General features: G+C 40.9%; 1 protein-coding gene across 1 annotated transcript; it reads left to right on the forward strand.

Annotated features, from left to right (window-relative positions):
• The first annotated feature begins 7,932 nt into the window (after nt 1–7,932).
• lamp1b (lysosomal associated membrane protein 1b) lies at nt 7,933–16,756 on the forward strand. The gene is made up of 6 exons (XM_033614518.2): nt 7,933–8,307; nt 12,993–13,186; nt 13,294–13,422; nt 13,560–13,626; nt 13,781–13,948; nt 14,036–16,756. The coding sequence occupies exons 1-6, from the start codon at nt 8,247–8,249 to the stop codon at nt 14,173–14,175; spliced, it is 759 nt and encodes a 252-aa protein (XP_033470409.1). The 5' UTR covers nt 7,933–8,246; the 3' UTR covers nt 14,176–16,756.
• The last annotated feature ends 679 nt before the right edge of the window (nt 16,757–17,435 follow it).

Raw genomic sequence — 17,435 nt, forward strand, 5'->3', positions numbered from 1 at the left:
GAAGGCTATGGTACAGTCACTTACCTGCTGTTACAGAATGAGCACCTCCAAATGCACAGTGCTTTCATTATGGGAAAAGCTCGTGTTGCCCCACTGAAGACAGTTACAATTCCAAGAATGGAACTGATTGCTGCAACAATGGCTAGCCGCATGGATTTGCTGTGGAAGAAAGAGCTGCACATGAGTCTTCAGGAATCTGTGTTTTGGACTGATAGTGCTTCTGTGCTGAAATACATTAACAACGAAAGCTCCAGATTCAAGGTGTTTGTTGCCAATCGTGTTTCAGAGATACTGAAATCATCTCACCCCGCTCAGTGGAGGTACGTGGATACAGCTTCAAATCCAGCAGATGCAGCATCCAGAGGGGTCAAAGTGGAGGCATTTCTGAATGACAGACTCTGGTTAACGGGACCTCTGTTTCTTTGCCAACCGGAAACAGAATGGCCTGTGAACCCTGAGCCTGTGAGCCATCTCTCCCAGGACGATCCCGAGGTGAAGAAAAGTGCCGTTGTCAATGCTGTACAAACTGGAGAGGATCCCACTACTCACCTGATCCATCATTATTCCTCATGGATCCGATTAAAGAAAGCTGTGGCATGGTGGCTGAAATACAAGGAATGGTTGGGGTCCCTCAACAGGAAGAGAAAAAGGCTAACAGCCAATCAGAGTGAAGAGAGCATGCAGCAACAGAGAATGATGGAGCAGGAAAGGTGCACATTTAAAAGCACAGCTGTCCTGGGAGTTCTTACAGTGGAGGACATTGACAAGGCTGAGCTGGCCATAATTCAGTTTTGCCAGAGGAGAAAGTTTTCAGAGGAGCTCTTGTGCCTGGAAAAGGGACAAAGTGTCAAGAAAAGTAGTCACCTGTACAAGTTGTGTCCAAGGCTGGAGGATGGAGTCTTGCGTGTGGGAGGACGGCTCAGTAAAGCAGCACTGCCTTTGGAGTCTAAACATCCTATCATTCTGTCAAAAGACCTTCATATTTCTACCCTGCTGCTGAGAAATATACATCAAAAGGTTGGACACAGCGGCCGCAACCACATGTTGTCCGAGCTCAGGGAGAAATACTGGATGACAGGAGTAAGCACTGCCATTAGGAGAGTTCTGTCTAAGTGCACCATTTGCAGACGACTTAACGGCACTCCAGTTTACCAACAGATGGCAGACCTGCCCACTGAACAACTCAAGCCTGATGAACCTCCATTCACCTATGTGGGAGTTGACTATTTTGGACCCTTGGAAGTGAGGAGCAGGAGGAGTACAGTGAAAAGGTATGGTGTCATATTTACCTGTCTTGTATTGAGAGCTATTCATATCGAGGTGGCACCTTCTCTTGATACTGACTCCTTCATAAATGCACTGCGGTGTTTTGTATCCAGAAGAGGACAGGTCCGCGAGCTGCGCTCTGACAATGGGGCGAATTTTGTGGGAGCAGAACGTGAGCTAAAAACAGCAATTGCGCAGTGGAACCAGGCACAGGTGCATGATGTGTTACTCCAAAAGGGCATCAAGTGGACGTTCAATCCCCCTGCTGGATCACATCATGGAGGAGCGTGGGAAAGGCTGATCAGATTGGTGAGGAAAGTCCTGAACTCCACCCTCAAGGTACAACGCTTGGATGAGGAGGGACTCCACACAGTTCTCTGTGAAGTGGAAGCCATTATTAACAGCAGGCCCATCACCAAGGCCTCCACGGATCCTAACGACCTGGAAGCACTGACACCGAACCATCTGTTACTGCTTAAAAACCAGCCTTCATTACCACCTGGAGAGTTCCAAGCAGCAGACCTGTACGCACGGAGAAGATGGAGTTCAGTACATATCTGATCTTTTCTGGAAACGCTGGACGAAGGAGTACCTGCCTCTGTTACAGGAACGACAGAGATGGACTGGGGTCCAGAGAAACCTTGTCGCAGGAGATCTAGTTCTGCTTATGGACAGTACTGCACCTCGTAATTCCTGGATGGGACGTGTCTTGCAAACCTTTCCGGATCGCAAGGGATTTGTTCGTCAAATTCGGATTAAGACTAGAACCAGTTGCTTGGACAGACCCATATCCAAGGTGTGTTTGTTGTTGGAGAAAGAGGAGGCAACATGAGGACGTTGCTGACCTCTGGAGGGACTTTGTTGTTCCGGACTTGAGCTGGACTTTGCACTAGTCGGTCATAGAGATGACCAGAAGAAGGAATATTCGTGTAATGGTTTATTCATGGACTTGTGCAATTTATTAGACATTTTTGCATTTTGAAATTGATATGACGATTTATTGTGTCTCCTATTGTGTTTTGAAATGTGAATTATTATGCGAGATCTAATAATTAGGGGCTGGTGTGTAGGAGACATACAGGTTGAGGATGGTGGTTCACGTGGGAGTAGGCGTGGTCACGTGCGGAAGTGTGTGTAAAGGTGCGCACTCACCTGTGATACAGATGAGAGAGTCAGGGTTGGGTAGCCGTAATTTTTGTTGACCGCTATCCATTCATTCATCCATTACTTTTTTATCTGTTTAATCCGTTGGTTTTCATTTTTCCATTCATCCATTTTTGCTACGCTGTGACAGCTCTGTGCCGTTTGTTCATAATAAATGCGCCAAAAGCATCTTTGGATCTCAGTGTATCTGTCATCATAGCCTCCTAGCGCGTCACAAAGCTGCGAATCTGAAGACCCAACCTCACACTCTCAGCGGCTAAAAGGTCTGTTTTGGAAGCCGCAACACTAACTGATTCAAATCTTTTTGTGAATAACTCAAAAAGTCCTTGACCAAAAATGCTCAAAATTTACATGCTGCAATTAGAGAACTATGCCAGAAAGAACAACCATGATTCGTCCATTAATGGTGTGATAGTAGCAAATTTGGTCGCAGCTATTGACAATTTGCGCTTGTTTTCTCACAATTTGTTGTAGGCTATCCTAAAATATCATTTATTGATTCAGATTTAGATTCAGACAACTTTATTGATCCCACATGAGGCAATTCATTTGTAGCATACTTATCCCAAACATCAACCACAGCAACATACAATTTCCTATGTTATGCACAGTCCAGTAAAACAGACCACTAGGTCATTGAAGGGCACATTGAATGGCCCAAGTTTAAAAAACATATAGATAAAAATATTTAAAAAAAAAAATAAGTAAAAAATATTGTTACATCCAATATTATAAGAATGTGTAGCCTATTATTTTTGTTTTTTTGATTCGTGGAGAAAGTATTTTGAGTATTTTGAATACAAAATTACTCCACTCAAAAGTATTTTGTTACAAGTTACATTTGCTTTTTATCGGCCTCATCAAATACAAATTACAAAATACTCGAATGTAATTGAAATACGTATTTTAAATACAAGTAATAGAAATACTGACCATCCCTGATTATTTTGGCGTATCTATGATGAATATAGTCCATCTGGTGCTTGTTTTGTTTGTTTCATGCCATTCCCTTCACTACTACAAATGCAGCTGTAGCCAGTATCTCACTATCACTATCCTCATTCATATTTTAAGAAGCTACAAATTATATTCAGCCACAAAAGAAGTCTAAAAAGCAGGAAATACAACACATTCTCACTCTGACCTCGTCACATATCGGTGTTTGGTCATGGATTTTCCATGTCCACATACGATGTGCAAGATACCTGGGGTGTGTTGGTTGGTGACATTCTGGGACACTTGTCAAGTTCTGCCTGTTACATGCATTGTCTTCTTTCAAGATACACATTTACATACAGTCTTTTCAAAATAAACGCACCACATCAGTACAACACTGCGAATTGATTGTTTTTTCTCCTTCAACAACAAAAACACGTAGTTGTGTTTGGGGAAAAAAGAACAGGGTTTGGCTTTAGAATCTTACAGGATGTGAACACCGCTCTCTTGGATGAAAGTAAGTGTTTGTTGGACCCATCCACCACCACTCCTGCCCACCCTACTTGGACTTTTGGCGCCTTAACTTTGGTTCTTGTCCCGCCACGTTTCCCCCTGATGCTGCCAGGCACCATTTATCATTCTGACATTAAAGGGCGCCTTTTTTCATTGGTTTCTGACACCGCAAGTCACTGCCCAAGCACTGGATTTCAACGACTTTGGAGTGAGGCCAGTCTAGGAAATCAGAACGGAAGTACAGAGAGTTGTTGTATAGAGATGATGCATCGCCTCTTCCAGTTGCACAGGTGTGAACCAGCACCTCACAAGTAGCTGCCTGTTTCAACATCGCCATGAATCTTCGGTCTGAACTGGGCTAAACAGAAAGAATATGTATAGTTTTTTGGATTTTGGAAAGAGTTGTTCATGTTAACTTGTTTCTGGACTGTCTTAGATCATAGGAATAACATGTATGAATTGTGAAGATGGGTATAGTTCCCCTTTAATGTAAAGAGGTAAAATACAGTACGGTACAATACTACACCATCAGTGTCTGATTTACTAAACCACAACCGTGTAAGTGAAAAACACCTAAATGCTACATTTAAAATGTTCAGAATTTACCATTGAATTCATGTTAAACCAATTTTTTGTCATTATGAAATAACACTTAAACACTAAACTGCTTCTTTTAATAAGTTACACCTACAGTTTAGTGATATAATTATTGTGATCTATTTTAAATTAACATTTTAAAAAAATCTACCCTCTGCAAATCTCCAAAGTACCACTAGGGGTGCACATGCTCCCCATTTGAGAAACACTGCTATTATGTGGTGTAGTCGTTGTGAGCCAAGACACCATTTAAGTGTTTCATCATGAGTTCTTAAACATGTATTATCCTTTCAGGAATTTCTTTCAAGTCTGTAGCAGTTCTGAAACAAATAAACAAATAATTAATAAATGTTTTATAAGGTAGTCATAACATACTGTCACTGGTAAATATATTTTACACTGTGTTACCAGGCTTTTATTAAATGGTCATACACCAGCTTTTTATATGTGTTATAGCTGTTGACAAATACAATACTAAACACAATAATGTCCTTATATCTGCTTACAGCTACATTACAGTGTGTTATAAACAATCTATAACATGAAGTAATCCAACTCTAGATGATTTTTTTTCCTTTGTAACCTGGACATTTACAGATGTGTTGCATCAGTGTTTGAGATACTTGCTCAGATGAACAAACTTTAAAAATGCAGCCTATGTCACTGGTCTGCATTTATCTAAAAGTGTGGCAACCACATCTTATCAAGCAGAGAGTAAAAATCTGATTGTACAGATAATGAGGTACAAAATGTGTCTGTTGGTTAACAACTAGAAAAACGTTAAGAGCCCATCAGCAGGCTGCAGACGGATTGATCTGACATTTGCAGATGCTTACAGTCTGTTTAAGTAACTGTGTGTTCGAAAGGTCAGAAGATAATTTGACCCTATGATGCTTAAATGTTAGTGTGTGTCTGTGTAAAGGAAGAGGTTACAGACATGAGACCCCTGCGTCTTTACAGAGAGTCGTGTCGGTCTCAAGTTGCATAATCACACTGATCTGTGACACTCATGGAGACTATTGAACCAGCAGGCAGATAAGTGAGGGCAGGTTAAAGAGGAGACTTCATTTTGACACTAGTATGTGAGATGTTCAGGGAACTCTAACTAAGGTCTGACCTCAGGGACCTTTAATTAGATGCTCACATTTCAAGCTTCTGGACCCTGTTAGTTAGTGAAATCAGGTGGGTGTCACTGTCCTGTGAGGATCACAGCTCCGGCAACAAAACTAACACATAAACAGATAAATAAACAATTGTGTTTTGATATAATACATTTGTGTTTTATCTTATATACCTTCCAATAATGTACAAATGATCATATATTGTTTAATGTAAAATCTTAATCTGGAAAGTAGAAAATACTGAATAGATGTCCAATAAATGCACTTGATGAAATACAATGGGCTTTTGATGATGCAACCAGAGCGATGCTAACTTCCACATAGGCCTACAAACACACATCATCTCTGCAGCACCCTATGCAGTCAGTCTTGTCCCAACCTTTTGACCTTCAGGGCCACAAGATAAATCTGATGGGATCATGAGCTGATCAATAGATACATACAAATGATACACAAATGTCTTTACATTGTTTGGACTTTTCTCTAAACTTTGATTTTTTGGGAAATATTGGAAAACTTTATCTTTTGGGCCATGAATAGTTATTTGTATGAAACCTAGGATTGGACATTAATGTTCTGTCCACCTGCTATTGTGGCTGGTGGATTCCAGAATCTACCAGCCACCCTGAGGAAACCATGTGAGAAGGTTAGAGGAGAAAGGTCCCCTTGGTGGAGCTGCTGACAACCATAGACTGTAAAAATAATGGATGTGGGTACCATGATGCCACTCATTGGTTTGTGGACTCCCGTTTTGAAGCCTCAAATTCAACATTTCGGCCATCTTCATCCTGACTTTTTGGAGACAGAAGTGACCATATTTGGGTGAGAGGTTGGAGCTGTGGAGGCGAGGAGTGGATCTGAGAAGCTGAGGACACTATCAGTAGACAGCCGGTCAGTCAAAGCAGCCCCACCCTCAATTATGTGTTAATAAAATGTAAATCGGTGAGTTCTGTAAAAATTCATCCCCCGTACTGTTGTCATGAAAGGGGGAAATAGCTATCGAGACCAAAACTGTTTCTTTACCAGACTGTTAACATGTTTATTTCTGTTGTAAAGTTGAGCATTTCAACATGGGGGTCTATGGGGATTGACTGGCTTCTGGATCCAGCCTCAAGCAGCCGTTTAAAGAACTGCAGTTTTTGGGCACTTCCACATTGGCTTCATTTTTCAGCCCCGCAGATTGCAGCTTACTAACAGCTCATAAGTATACCTATTTGGGGCAGCAGTAGCTCAGTCCATAGGGACTTGGCTTGGCTTGGAACCAGAGGGTCAACAGTTCAAGTCCCCATAAGGACCAAGTATGGAGTGTGGACTGGTAGCTGAGAGGTGCCAGTTCACCTTGTGGGCACTGCAGAGGCACAACAAGGCAACAAACCCCCAAGTGCTCAGGGCACCTGTTCAAGGCAGCCCCCTTGCACTGACACTTTAATGCATGTACAGGTCCTGTTTGTGCATGTGTGTGTATTTCAGGCCTGTGTGTATATGACAACAGACCCTCTGGGATTAATAAAGTATGTATTCCTCTTCTACCTCTATCTGTTAGGTAACAAGGTGACCCAGCTGCACACTGATTATAAACAAGATGATTTAATAGTGTTTTGTATTTTATTAGCTTCTCAAATGTTTTTTTAAATGGAAAATGTTAATCTAAAAGTAATTTGTGACTACTGGGGCAAGGAGTAGAATATTTTCCTCCATATTTTAGTGGAGTTTTACGTAAAGTAAAATATTAAAGTAAAGTACATAAAACTGTACTTAAGCACATTACATAAATGCATTCCTCACAACTGAATATAGGCATGTTAGTATCATATTTAGACTTTTAAATCATATTGTATCGGATCGTATTTAGACCTTTCTTCTTCTTCTTCTTCTCCTTCTACTATCCATAAGGTGACAAGAAGACCCAACTGCACGCTGATTTTAAGCAACAAGACAAAACGTTTGGGAGCCACTGGTTTAAAATTTGATAGTGTTTTGTATTTTATTAGCATATCAAATGTTTTCTTCTTTGGAAATAGTTCATCCAAATGTAATTAGTGCACACTAGAGGCAAAAAATACAATATTTTCCTCCAGATTTTAGTGGAGTTTAAGTATAAAGTAGCTAAATACTCAAGTAAAGAACCTTTAAATAGTACTCCAAAGGCACGGTATATGACAAAATGTACTCTCCACAGCTGAATATAGGCATGCTAGTATCATATTTAGCCTTTTAAAAACCATGAATGTATCCTTTAACTGTTAAATAAATAAATAATAAGCATGTTGTGTCGCTGCTGTTGACCACGTGACTTTCTGGGTGTTTCTTAAAGCCTGTGTCACATGACCCTGATGTCAGTCTCTGCTGTAGCTGCGGTGATAAAGTGTGTATAGGCGAGCTAAAATAACCTCACAGCTAGCGTATACAGATATAGAAAAGTTTAAACTTGTTACCAGAGACGCTGGTGGCTTTAGTTACCGAGAGCAGCGCTTTTTCACCTCAACAAATCACTGCGTTTGACTTTTATTTTCCCTTCGCTGCTGCTGTTGTTACGCTAACGTTAGCATAGCTAGCACAACATCTGCTAAGCTAGCTAACTAGCAGCGTCCTGTGTTCGTGCGTTGCCGTGATTTCTTGAGGAGCAGCCCGGAGAGGAACCGGAGAAACATGAAGCAGAGCAGCAGTGTCCAGTCATGGTGTGTGGGAGTAACGATACAGCTGATTTTAGGTGAGTATCGGTTGCTTTAGCTAACGTTACAGTTACCTGGCGAATAAAACAACGTTACCGAAGGTCACTGGTAACCTGCCCTCAACTAGCACGACTGACGTTAGCTCGTTAAAAAGCAACCTTTTGTAATATTTTAACAGTAATGACTCAAATTGAATGTAGTATATAGTAGGGGCAACATTATCAGGCCTATACATAATAGATAATGTGGATTTTTTATGTCAGAATCGTTTTAACTTATAAATGCTGTCTCAGGAGTTAAATGCTGCGTTCACGTCCCTCCTCAGCTGAACTGAAACTGAGTGTTAACAGTCATGGAGTCAATGTAACACAGGATAAATCTCAGTTTACTCCCTTATCAAATATCCTTTGTCTTATTAAAAGTAAATGGAGGAGGCTAGGGAGAAAAGGGAGCAGAGAATTAAGTGATTAAATTATGTCTGCATCAGTTTCTTTGATAATCCATCATCAAAATGGAGAAACTATATTTATATAGCACCTTTCAAAACAGTTAATAAGTGCTGTACAATAAATCTAAACACATTTAAAACACAAGGAGAATAAAACAACATGTCATAAATGTCATCTAAGTAAAAGATAAAATAAGGAAACTAAAATCATGATAATAAATGGGAAATTACATCATTAAGATGGTAATAAAAATAGACACACAGCTCAGATAAAGTCAGGATATGCTGTCTCATTTGAAGTATGTTTGTAGGTGAGGCTTAGGGTGTTTTCAGACTTGGCCCATTTCAGCCCTCTAGGCAGATTCAGAGCGGTGACTCAGCATTTTTTGCACATATGTGAACACCAAGAGAAGTCAGACCCCTCTGAAGCGAACCAAACTAGTACACGGTGCAGTTTGCTTAACCTGTGCCTTGTGAACACAAAGCGCTCCAGGTTCACTTTGCTCTTTGCCATTGTATTTAGCCCTCTATATCACATGCTATTGCACTTGGACGCTTGAAGAAACAGATGAACCCACGCTGGGCTGTAAAGCTTAAAAGGACACAGGACGAGGAGTAGTTTGGTCCACAGAAGATACTGCACCTCTCCAGATGTGGAACGTAGAACACATCAAATGACAACAGTCTACAGCACAGAAACACTAAGGTTTTCCTCCAATTTAAAGTTCATGTGAAAGTGAGGGGCTTCATAGACCATGCAATGCCACGTCAAAGTACAAAAATAAGCTATGTCAACACATATTATATATAGGCTGTAGTGTGAATAGGAAGAGGACTGAGGCCCCATGAGAGTGGAAGTTGACCGGAAAGAGAACTGAGTCCTTTTTCAGATGAGCTGACAATGTTGGTCCACTTTTTGGCGCACTTTAAGAGGAGTGATTTCGATTTGTTTAAAAATGACTATATGTGAAAACACCCTTAAAAAAGCCAGTGACTCAGACAGCCTTACATCGTCGGGCAGGTCATTCCAGAGCCTCAGGGCCCTGATTGCAAAAGCTCATCCCCTTAAGTCTTCATTCTGGACTCTGGAACAAACAGTAGACTACTGCCCAAGGATCTCAGACTACGTAAAGGTTCATCAGGGACAAACGGGTCTGACATGTAATCTGGAGCCAGGCCACAAAGAGCCTTAAAAGTAATCAATAAGATTTTAAAGTCAATCCTAAAACAAACAGGGAGCCAATGTAAAGAGGCTAAAACTTGTGTGATGTGGTCCTGCTTCCTGGTTTTGGTTAAAAGCCTTGAGGCTGATTCAGTTCTGTAAATAGTGGTGGAAAGTACTACGTACATTAAACTCAAGTTTTGCATGTTTTTAAAGTATTTTAAAGGTTTTGAAGATATGTAAAAACACTGTGCTTTGAGTAGTAATTTGTGTTTGAAATGGTTTTTAGATACAACAGTTCAGTTACCCTGGTTAAACAATATAAAAATTACATCTACTCCTTCTCCCTCAGTGCAGAAGTTAAACTGCTGGTCATAAGACGTCTCCTATTTCACTGAAGAGTCAGTTTTCAGTGTTTGGGAGCTGGTAGTTCAAGTTTCTGCATCACACATCTTTTTTTGTGTCTTTTTACATGATTGGATGCTGCTTGATAATTGTCCGTGTCTCTGGATTGCTCCTGTAATCTGTGGTTTATATAGCAGCAATCCACAGCGGGAATGGGACAGCACCTCACATTCCCACTGTTACACCAGTCTTTATTCACCATTAAGCACACACGCCTCCTCTCCTTTGCTCTGTCAGATCGGCATAGAAAAAGAGTCTCCTGGTTGAACGGTGCTGTAGGATTCAGCCAAGTTTTGGTGAATCAAAGGATATTACAGTACCTGATATCCTGGACTGTGGTTGACTTCAAAACTAGTGTAGTGTCACAAAATCACGCTCATATGTCCGTGTCTGAAACTGAGATTTAATGTTTCTATCATCAGCAAATGAGTGTCAAAACTGCCTTCTACTGTCAGACTGTGCACAGTCAAACAGGTGAAGTAGAGATAAGTGGAGCTGTTCTGATACCACTACCAGTAAAAGAAATGTGTCTGATACTCCCTAAAGTAGTTACACACCCGGATAAAACGGCAGAAATCAGTTCTTCTTTGCTATTCTACAGCAGTACCCTACACAGCAAGGGGCACTGTGCAGCCACCGCAAATTGTCAGCAATTTGGCAATACTGGAAACAATGGAAAGTCCCACCAGTAAAAAGACAACGTGTACAGTACCTAATTTCAGCACCATCATCATGTATGACAAGGGTTTAACCTGCGCCATGTCATACACCAGTGATAGAAATAATATCTTTTCCATACAGGGTTAATGTGAAGACAGCTGTTAAATTTGTTTTCTAAATGCAGTGGTGTCAGACCATTACTCTTTATCGGCTGATACACAAGTTCAGCTATTGGAATCTGTATCTGGAACGAAAAAATGGTATCTGAACATCTCTAATGATAACCAGAACATATTTTTGAGTAGAGGGGGTCTCTAATTTTGATTGCACTTGAACTTAACTGTATTTCAGAGGCATATCTTGTACTTAATAAAAGTTCAACTATTATTAGTTTGATAAGTCTGTTTATTTTTCAAAGTTGCCAAATTTACCTTCTCAAATGCTGCTGCTCTGACCCCTGTAAGATGGTGAAATGAATATATTTGGATTTTTAGCTGTTGTTAGACAAGACAAGCTTTTCAAAATAAACATGTCAAATTGGGCTTTTTAATATTTCCTGACATTTTATCACCTGAACAATGACATTCCCTGTAACTGTCCCCTACTTCTCACACCACTGTACTTCGCTGGCAGCCACAGTTATTAGAATAGCCATCTGGTTGTGCTACTAATAACCTGCTACCCGTAAGTATTATGCATTAGTGACAAAGCAAAACCTGTAACAGTGTGGTACATACCATGAGGGCTTTTGCCTCTTGCACAGAGGAATTTTCCTTTTCATGCACTGTGTGTGTGTTTGAGAAGGAAGCAGCACCCCATAGTGGTTCACACCAGTTCAAACCATTTACATGTTCACAGACAGAATGAAGCACTAAACTTCACTGAAAAAATATGTTTTTAATAATAATAATACATTTTTTTTCTTCAGATCAAAATCAGGCTCCACCCTGGTGTGTTCAGATGTCGATACAAACCTCATCTCATTGTGTTATTGCCGAGTGAAGGTCCTGAGTACTTGATTTAACACTGATAAAAATAGTACAGTCCTAACATCTTTTAGACACGACCAAGTGGAAAGGACAATCTGAATGTTAAATTCAAATGTGAGTCTTGTCTCATCATGTCACATCAAGTGAAATGCTGTAATTAAAATAGGCCTGTACCTAAAACAGTTACTTCTTTGACAATTCAGTGTATTTATTTATGTTAAAACCATTTTAGTTAAAACTCTGTTTCCATTTTCTGCCACTGATTTAGGTCCAGGTGGCCTTAATTTAATGGATTATGTCATTAGGAATTATTGTTAAATATGGCTTGGAAGTGCTGAATCAGTTTCCTAAAATGGACTCTGAAATGGCTTAATCAAAGGCCATAATGACCTGACAGGTTTTATACTTTGTCCAATGTGATTGTGAAACAGGTCTTTGCATTCTTTGTGATATTAAAAAGGTCTTTAATAGTCTTAAATTTAACTTACTGAACCATGCAGAAATCCTGTACTTCTTTATGTATAATTTTAAATATGTTGGAAGTACTCTTTTTGGTTTAGGCAAAGGGTGGCGCCTGGGGCAGAACATGCAGGAGGCAGGACATGACGCATATTACACAATGGTCTCTTGTCGTTCCTTAAAATTGTCTGATGATTTCACTGTTGGCTAATACCGACAAAAGTTCCCAAATCTTGTCATCTGTCCAGTCAGAAATTTTTGTTGCTGACTAAATGTAAATGTTTCTTCTTCTTCACCCTTTTATGTTTGATCTCTTGCGGTTTCACGTGAGTTGCATGATAGAAACATCATCAACACGCTTGCTCACACGCTGTGAATTCTCCAGGAATTTACCCACTCTATTCACACGCAGGCTCAGTTGCACATTACATGGACTTTGAACTAGGGAGCTTGCAGGGTAGGGTCTATTAAATATCCAATTCAACTGATTCGGACATTTACGTTTTGACATCCAGCTCCCTGGGTAATATCCTAATAATGTCAGATTTGCAGTTCATGTGTGAAAGGGGCTCTAGACTCATAACTGACTGTCTTTCACAGCTGCCGTCCTGCACCAGGGTTTCGCTACTGTTGCCCCGCCCACAACTGCCCAAACCACCGCCGCACCGCACAAAGACCCCGGCAGACCTGAGAAAGGAAACTACCTGGTCAAGAACATCAACGGTACTACCTGTCTACTGGCATCCATGGGTCTGCAGCTCAACATCACCTTCAACTCTGTCTCCCAGAACAAGGTGCCTAAATATAAACCCTCAAACAGCTGAATGAATTCTGTTGGAGCTAAAAATACAGACACAATAGCAGGTTGTAAATGCTAAATGTGATGTCCTTTAATTCACAGACTGTGCAGGATGTTATGAACCTTCGGCCCAATATGACAAAGTTCTCTGGATCGTGTGACACAGACAGCGCCTCCCTGCAGCTCACGACGGATGCAGACAAGACCAACCTCACCTTTTTCTTCACCCTGGTAAGTTATTGTATCTGCCCTCATAACTGTGTATATGACCTCCGTGTATCTCCTGAAACAGCCACTAGATGGCAGCAGGGGCTTGATCTAAACATACTTTACTGCAGTGTCACTGAGTTCTTGACGCTTCTCTCCAGAATTCTACGTCCCGTAAGTACCACCTGAGTGAAGTGTCTCTGTCTGCAGCCTTGCCAGACATGAAAGGTGAGTGAACTTTACCTCCCAGTGTTCATGCTAACTACCTTTTATCAGATTAATAAGCAAGTGTTGTCGGCTCAGTGAGGGAGAGGTGGCACCTCAGTTCTAACTTACTGAAGCATACTTATTGTAATCACTCCCTGTTCTGTCCTCGCTATAGAGCCCGTTGTAGCCCATAACCGCAGTCTGGACTACCTGCGGGGCACCTACGGTTACTCATACATGTGCCGTGAGGAGCAGACTCTGAATGTGGCTGAGGATTTGTCCATCAACACCTTCCAGGTGCAGGTGCAGCCCTTCGGCCTCACTGGAGATCAGTTTGGAGCAGGTAAACACCTCCGTCTAATACAATGTGATCAAAATAAATTGGTGTTCTCGCCCTAATTTGCCCTCTGTGGTGTTTCCCTGCTTTCAGCTGAGGAGTGCCAGCTGGACGAAGACGACATGTTGATCCCCATCATAGTCGGAGCAGCTTTAGCAGGTCTCGTCCTCATCGTGCTCTTGGCGTACCTCATTGGCAGGAAGAGGAGCCACGCTGGCTACCAAACCATCTGAGGTCACTTGTCACTCTCATGTTCCCAGAGGCCAGAGCGCGCTGTCCCACCCTTCAGATTAACCACTGTTTTATGAGACTTAACACTCCTCCCTTTGTCCCCCCTCTATCCCTCCATCCTCCACCCTCCCTGCCTGTGTGTGTGTGCTGTTCTCCGCCCTCATCAGTAACACTAGTCATTATCACTTTGTGGAGGTTGATACGCTCTTTCTAAACTGACCCGCTCATTCATAAAAAAGGGGGGCTTTGTTTGGAGATAGTAATGAAATGACAGAAGAACCTACGGGTACGACATAAAGCAGGGGATGGATGTTGATCAGAGGGTCCATGAGAGTCTCAAATTGTATTGTACTATTTATGATTTCTGTGAAAGGAATTTTGAGGGATTTATGGGATTTGAGGGAATACTAGACGCTACTGTAGCTTTTCTTATCGTTGATCTGCTTTAGGGCGACCATTTTTAGTCGTCATTGAGGTCTGTTGTTATAAAGGGAATTTTTCTGCGTGTTAAACTTAATCTACTGCAGACAGTCATCATCTGACTTTTTTTATTGCAGCTCTACATTTAGCCCAAGTATGCAGATTTTATATAACATACTAGAAACACAGTAACCCAATCTGATAAAGGACATGTGAGGAGTCCCCCAAGTAGTTAAGATGCATTTAGGAATTGATTTGTTCACTGGGATTAGTGGTGATATGTCCCATTCCCTCTGAAAGGTACTCAACTAATTTTGTATGGAGACTGAAGATACAGTCGTCAGCTGTGTAAGATAATTGTGTTTTGGCTTTTTCACCTTATTTAAAGGAATAATTCAACATTTTAGGAAGTAGGCTTATTTGCTTTTTTGCAAAGAGTCGCATGAGGATTGATACCACTCTCCTATTTGCTTAATATGAAGCCACAGGTAGCTCTGAATCTCATTATACAATGCAAGGATTGCCAGCGAAATTTTGTTAACAGTGTTTCCGGTGAAAATCAAAGTGAGGGCCAACCCCGGCTTTGTTCCGTTATTTTGTCGCTCTGTCCATGATTTTCACAGCTCCTGATCACTGCTTTTTAATGCAGTCCCAGCCTCACCTGCATGCTGCTACTGACTGAGGGCTACATGCCCAAAAATGTGTATATACAGGCAGAGGGCAGAGTCTCTGCAGACAAATAAAATGTGATGCTTTCACATTTCAGTTTTTGTACTGAAAAATACATGTGTTGATAAGTGAGCTTTAGTGGTGCTGGTAAGATTTGTTACCTTAAGATAGAGGTAGGCTAGCTGTTTCTCCCCGTTTCCTGTCTTAATGCTAAGCTAACAGTTTCCTAGCAGTACAATGAGAGTGGTATCAGTCTTCTCATCTAACTCTGGGCACAAATGTGAATTTCCTAAAATGTCAAACTCTTCCTTTAAAGGAATAATTTACCCACAAATTATCATTTGTATATCAGTTACTCGCCTCATGTTATGTTGAATTTGTGAAGAAACATTGTTTTTCTCTTACGCCTTCATGGTGAACGGAGAATCCAAAAATGGAAAAAAATTCTTAATGAATTGAAGTCACATGGGTTGATGTTTAACAGGAGCAAAACTATCTGAATATCCATTTACAGACTCTCGCACAACTGGTGCAGTATAATCAAAGCCTCATTTATCCATTCGTATGCTCATTACTATTCAAAACAAACACAAACAGTCTCACACACGGACGAGTAGCGCACCTTAGTGACTCAATTAAATGCACAAGCAGAGGTCAAACGCATGCGCTTGCCCTCATATATGAAAATGTCTTAAATGGTAAGGTTTTAGCGAAAGGTTTTAGCCGTTTTGCTCCAATTCCTCAGAAATTTTCTCCGTTTTTGGATTCTTCACCCACCATGGAGACATGTAAGGAGAGCAACGTTTTCTTCAAGAATTCATTATAACATAGGATAAGTAGCTGATAAACAAATGATCATTTTATGGGTAAAATATTCCTTTAGAATAATAATAGCCACTTTTTTGGATTCTGCTGTTACAGTTCTCACAGGCAACAGGAGTTGCTTAAAAACACAAACACACAGCTGTTGGTTTATGTGGATGAAAAAGCTCAGGACATCACTGTAAGAGTGTAATCATGTTGAAGTGTTTTACTCCACTGGGTGGTTTTGTTTGTTTTCTTTTCCCCTGAATATGGGCCCACTCTGGGTTTTGGTAGCTGAAGGGAGAAGTTGCACTAAAGTTCTGACAAACAGCCCCATGTAATGATTAAAGTGGCCAAAATGCTCTGGTCAGTGTTCATCAGTGCCTTCCCAGCTGTGACATAGATGGGATTAAAGTAAAGCCAATGCCGTAGAGGTACTCACTCATTCACTCACTGACACTGTGTGCTGCCATGTCTGGGACATTTTCTTTGTGTCTCATGTAGCCTTCATGTACTGTTACTACCATAAATATGCATTGTTCAATGTCGTAGGAGAAACTGCAGATATGTTTTTTTATGTTGTTTTTTTTCTCCCGCATCTAAATATTCATGTAGTGATTTAATAAGGTTTTAATGGATTTGTTTGAACTGTTTTCTAAAGGAGAGGTCAATAAAAGTGAATGAACGAGACAGTTTGACTTTTGTTTTGCCTTCAAACAGTTCATCAGTTGCTGAACCTGTTCCTGGTTTGTTTGGACTTCTTAGAAGAGTCGGTACAGTATTCGAGGATAACTGTGGTATTATGCGTTTTGTTTTTTTTGTCTGTATCAAAGACTAAATTACATTATTGTGTAAAGAATCCCGACTTTTAAAAATAGTTGAACAACAGTTTAAGTTTTGAGCTGTGGATAGACTATAACGTGCAGGTTTTGTAGACTGAAATGAAAGCCTGCAGGACTCTGAACTACAGTGTTCTATTTCTTTATAGTTTGATCACTTCTGGACTCATCAGTCTGTCTGTCTATAGGGTAGGGTGGGGGAAAGTTGTCCAAAGGTGTATGACTGTTAGAAATGCCCTCAGGCACCTGGAGCCTGTTACAAGAAGCACATTCACTTCAGTATCTGAGTAGAAACAGGAAATGTGAAATTTACATCAGTTCATGGACTCAATTTGCATGGCTGATGTCAGAGGAGTAGCCAATCAGAGTCCAGGGAGGGTAGTGGACATCCCTGTGTTCCAGAGAGAAGCAGACAGAGGGGTCTACAGTTTGTGTTTGAAGGATATATCCAGGATGTCAAACTGACTCAGCAGCAACAACAGGTTAAAAAGACAAAGATAGAAGCTAAAGCTGAACTATAGGCTACAGAT

The sequence above is a fragment of the Epinephelus lanceolatus genome, chromosome 14 (assembly GCF_041903045.1).
Source record: "Epinephelus lanceolatus isolate andai-2023 chromosome 14, ASM4190304v1, whole genome shotgun sequence".
In the NCBI taxonomy this organism is placed as follows: Eukaryota; Metazoa; Chordata; class Actinopteri; order Perciformes; family Serranidae; genus Epinephelus; species Epinephelus lanceolatus.